Here is a 5,510-nt window from a genome sequence, read left to right as displayed (position 1 = left end):
GGGAGGGAGGGAGACAAAGAGGGAAGAGATATGGAAACATATATATATGTATAACTGACTCACTCTGTTATAAAGCAGAAACTAACACACCATTGTAAAGCAATTATACCCCAATAAAGATGTTAAAAAAAAAAAAAAAAGCTGCACTCTGAACTAAATTAAATAGAGTTGAGTTTAGAATTTTAATTAAGATGAATGAAAGTATTTTAATACCCTACTACAGTTGGATGTGTAGGAGAAGGAAAGAAATAACTGCTTTGTCAAAGCACACATCAGTGGACTTCCCTGGTGGTGCAGTGGTTAAGAGTCTGCCTGCCAGTGCAGGGGACATGGGTTCGAGCCCTGGTCCTGGGAGATCCCACATGCCGCCGAACAACTAAGCCCATGTGCCACAGCTACTGGGCCTGCGCACTGGAGCCTGTAAGCCACAACTACTGAGCCCGAGTGCCACAACTACTGAAGCCCACGCCCCTAGAGCCTGTGCTCTGCAACAAGAGAAGCCACCCAATGAGAAGCCTGTGAATCGCAACAAAGAGTAGCCCCCGCTCGCCGCAACTAGAGAAAAGCTGGCGCGCAGCAACAAAGACCCAGGGCAGACAAAAATAAAAATTAATTAATTAAAACAAATTTTTTTAAAAAGCACACATCAGTAATATTTCCAGATTTAGTTTCAGGGTTAAGTAAATAACAAAGTGATAATCATACTGTTCTGCACCAGACCTACAGACATATTTGTTTTGAAATCATTGCTCATGGAAATAATCCTAAAATTATAATTAGGGAAATCATGAAAGACCTTGACCAAAAAAAAAAAAAAAATGAGAGCGATAAGGATCAGCAGTTTGAATATTCAATATAAGTCCTAGTAATAGTCCAGAACTTAAAGTAATATCTATTTTTCTTTAATGGTTTAAGTAGTCTCTCCCAGAAAAATTTTTAAATATGGCAAATGATAGCAACCTCTCTTTAATAGAGCTAAATATATTTTGCAAGTAACCTTATGAATTAGAGGGTGACCAAGCCAGTAGGAAGGAAGTAGAGAAGAAAAGTAGAGAAGACATAAACAGAGATAGCAACGACCAAAGGCCAACACTCATACACTTACAAGTATGCAAGTTTTTGCTAAAATCTCTGCACTCAAACATCACAACCGTCCAATGACAACAGGGTTGCTAACACACAATGTGGCGTGATTGTGATGTGGGTGTGTATTAATTTATAAGGTGGGGTATGAAAGCTAGAGGGTTGACACCTTTGAATTAAAATTTTTTTTCCATTCAGTCATCAAACCTGTATTAAACCTAGCAGGAACAAGATGAGGAATAAGAAAGTATGAGAAAGATATATTCTCTGCTCTCTAAAATCTTAGATATAGTCTTGTAGAGGAGATGACAGACATTTTTGATAAAGAACACTTAACAAAAGTGTAAATGAGGGACTTCCCTGATAATCCAGTGGTTAAGACTTCGCCTTCCAATGCAGGGGATGCGGGTTCAATCCCTGGTCGGGGAGCTAAGATCCCACATGCCTCACGGCCAAAAAAACCAAAACATAAAACAGAAGCAATATTGTAACAAATTCAATAAAGACTTGAAAAATGACCCACATCAAAAAAGTCTTTAAAAAAAAAAAAGAGTGAATGACACAGCACATGATTAATCACCAAACAAATATTGAAGGAGTAAGTGTTAAGTGATATATGAGTTTGGATAAGAGAGAAAAAAGTCAATGGAATTTCAGAAAGGTCTTAGTAGAAATAGCTCAATCTACCCTACCACATTTTTTTCATGTTTTTTAGGGCACATTTGATTATTCTCTTCTCTATGAACACATCTAAAAAGGAAATACCATTCTATAACAAGAATCAACTTCAAGTCAGTTTTGTAGCAAATTAAAATTTTTAGCACTTTTTGTATTCACTTCTTTGGTTTGAAATAAATTTCACTAGAAATATGACCACTTGGGATATTTTAAATAAATGATGTCAGACAACCTTACATGGTAGCATAAGTTCACCAAAATTCTATGTCAGTCAAGATGTGTTTTCTGTTCAGTTACAAACAATATTTGCTCACTTAGAATGAGGTCTCCTTGTCACAAATATTGTGCTAAAGTTAATTTTCATATGGATTTGAATACATTAATTTCAGCTTCTATGGAGAAAGCAAGACTGCTTCAAACTTTAAATTTAGGTTAAAATAAGCACTTGTTTCTGAACTTTATAGGTTTTTAAATACTTTTCCAAAAAATACCTGAAATAGTCTTTCCCTCAACAGTCTAAAAATCATGAAATGTACTGAATGTAGTGTTTGAAGGTCAAAAATGCTTGATTTGTTCAATAACAAAGTCCCTTACTGAACTATTTCTGGAATGTGTAAAAATTATAGTCCAGCTTTTCTGAAATCTTTAATTTGCAGATGCCCCTTGAGTTTTACAAATAACCTACTTGTAGAAATGGATAAGAAGTTTACATATATTTCATGAAGGCTGTTTGAGGGTGGGAGATTTGTAGATGGGAAGAATTATCCTTCATCCCTTTGTGCAGATTAAAAAACCAAGCCCCCAAAGGTCTTTTTTTTTTTTTTTTCAAGATGGAGATGCATTCATGAAGTTTTACTGAAGCTGTTTCCCTCACCCAAATGAAGTAACCAGTCACTTTTACTCAAAGTTCTGTTCGTATTCTCAAAATGACACTGTTCAGTAACCCTAGAGGCTCAGCTGTTAAAGTCTCTGGTCTTATAAAAATAGTGAAGATGTTTCTTAAGGCCCCAAAGGTCTTAGTTTTGAATCTGTACAAAGGGATGAATGATAATTTAGCTTTAGATACTGCCCTAAGTTTGCATACAAGCCAAGGATGGAACCCAAGTACAAAGCTGGTCTGGGTTTTCTGGTCCACATCACAGTTTCCTAACACTCCCTTCTCTGGCCCTTTCAGATGAATCTGTCAGCATGCCCAGTGTGGTAAGTGAACAAGAAGCTTACCTCCTGAGTGCCATTGGAAGGAGGCGGTTCTCCAGCCATGTCTCCGGCATGTCTGCACCTCAGGCTGAGGTGGGCATGTTACCCAGCCAAAGGTAAAGAGCCACGGATATGTTACACTCTGCCTTTGAGGGCAAAGGTAGAAATTCTGAAAACTCACTCCTGTTATTCTAAAAAAGGATTAAAGAGAACAAACAATCAATGTTGTTAAGTAGACCATTCAAACAACTTTTCAACAAGGGTTGCACAGGCAACAACTTGCGGAGAGTTTTCTAAGCCAGGCCAGTAGAAGGGATCTCAATTTCTGATCCAAACATTGTTTCTCCTTAAAATTTTTCTATAAACAGATATATGGTCTTCTTTCAGATGACATTCTTGTATTTCAGCTATAACATCAGCTAAGCTAATAATGAGTACCTGGCAAGTGTATAGGACTAGCTTGATATATGTGGTAGTTTAGACTTCTGGTGTATCGTCAGTTTTTAGTTGGAGGTAGTGATGCTTAACCAAGCAGAAAAAGACCTATGCCACTATGTGTGATGTTGGGCAGGTCATTTAACAGGAGCCCACTGTTTTCTCCTCCGTGAAATGAGAGGTTAGCTAAAGTTGGTCTTTAAGGTAACTTCTCTACCTAGAGAGTTTTATGTTTCCATAGCTAAACTCCTTAAAACATTTTCTTTGGTGTTCTCTGCCCTCTAAGAATATAGATTTAAAACTTTATATATATAGTTTACCATATATATGGTTATATAGGAAATGATCTGACATAAGAAATAAAACATTATCTATTTCAGAGGCAGTATTTTTACTTCAGAAACTGAATTCTTTCAAAGAATCAGTCTTATGTGTTTTTTTTATCTAGTTTGTTGTTTATTCTTATTACCTATAGAGTCATTGTGGTATAACTTATACACGGAGAATAAGAACAATCAGGGCACATTCTAATGATCAGATAAAATTAGTTTACATGCAGAAATAATTTCCTTAGACCTATATCCTTTAGCAACTCATTCCTGAACTGTACAGATGAAATAAAATTTGTGAAATAAAGCCAAACTTTGGAGAATATTGAAAAAAATAGGGGGAAATGATAAAAGATTAATAAGTAAATTGCATACTTTAGAAGAAAGCATTATTTATGTACTATTGAGTTATTACAAAAATTGGTAGTATATAAGGATTACTATCATTGTAAGAGATTGCTTTACCTACCATTTGGTAATTTATCTTTGAAAAGGAAGTCTTATAAATAAAATATATGAACAAAATCAGAGCCAAACTATAAAATATCCAAAAAAAGATGTAAAGCCATACAAGCAGTTAATACTGGTAAGTAGTGATTTATTTTTAATTGCTAGAAATGTGCAAACTTCTATCAAGAATAAACGAAAACTAGCAGTCTGTCTAAAAGTTTAAATTAGGGAATTTTAAGTAAAGAGTTTTTTGGTTATTTACCTAAAATAACTAGGCCATCAAGTCCCTTTGTACATATCCATTAAGGAGTTATCTCATTTCTGGGGAGAAAGTTTGTTCTATTACGGATATACTAGAAATCCAGAAAAATAATATAGTTAAACCCTCTGGGCTAGGGAGGGTAATTATGTCTCTGTGTGTTAGGGAAAGCCTCTTTCTGGGGATGGTTGCTATTTGTACAGTATACAATTAGGTGAACAACAATTCTCTAGAGGCAGACACTCCAATTTTCTAAATTGTTTAATTCCATCCATTTTAACAACTATTTATTGAGTGCCTCATGAGTACTTAGCTTAATGCTAGGCACTGAAGGAAAGGGAGAGAAAGTGTAACACAGTTTCTGTTCACAAATTCCCAAATCAGTGTGATCCAAATAAATCGATAAACTAATTATTCTTTCACCAACCTGACAGGTTTCTTCTTTTGACATTTACAATTCAGTCACTAGAGGATGGAGTGAGGACGTAAATGCGGGTTCCATGTGAATTTTCCAGGGTTATCTTCCTTCCATTTGTTTACTTGCATTTTCACTGCAAAATTAGCAGGTGAAGTCGGGTTCTTTCTTTGCTTTTCTTAATGGCATCAGTTCCAAGAGTTGGGTTGTGGCAGTTCATGGTAAGTGGTTTCTGTGTGATCATGTCATAACACACAAGAAAGAAGCAGGATCCTAATCAATGAAACATCTGTACGTATGACAGGTGAAAAATCATAACCAGCCAGCCAGATGGTTACCAAAGGAATGATAGTTTTGTCTTCTACAGATAAATTCTGCAGTGTGTTCCAGAGCTCCCGTGTCCATTCGGAGCTCGTTTTAAGTCCCAACTCTTGACCAATAAATAGATCACTCACTCCTCTGAGAGTCGTATCCACCCGAAGCCCCTCCTCCCCGTTGCCTTGAGTCCTAGGTCTTGACAAACCCAGCACAAGGTGAAATGGTTGACTGTCTCCTTTTCCTTCCTTGTTCTGTTAAATTTATTTATTTATTTTTGGTTCTTGGAAGCAGAAAAGTGCATATGCTTTTTTTCTTTTTCTTCTATTTGTTTGCATTTTCTTTCCCT

At 36.1% G+C, this 5,510-nt stretch overlaps 1 protein-coding gene across 1 annotated transcript in view; it reads left to right on the top strand.

Annotated features, from left to right (window-relative positions):
* The window catches only part of UNC80 (unc-80 subunit of NALCN channel complex), a 27,678-nt gene that overhangs the window by 11,330 nt on the left and 10,838 nt on the right, over positions 1–5,510 (top strand). The window contains exon 4 of the mRNA XM_007470021.1: positions 2,936–3,074. Coding sequence (XP_007470083.1) covers positions 2,936–3,074 — 139 coding nt within the window. The remainder of the gene's footprint in view (positions 1–2,935; positions 3,075–5,510) is intronic.

This window comes from Lipotes vexillifer, unplaced genomic scaffold (assembly GCF_000442215.2).
Source record: "Lipotes vexillifer unplaced genomic scaffold, Lipotes_vexillifer_v1.1 scaffold138, whole genome shotgun sequence".
Classification (NCBI taxonomy): domain Eukaryota; kingdom Metazoa; phylum Chordata; class Mammalia; order Artiodactyla; family Lipotidae; genus Lipotes; species Lipotes vexillifer.
This window is presented reverse-complemented; position numbering and strand designations above follow the sequence as displayed.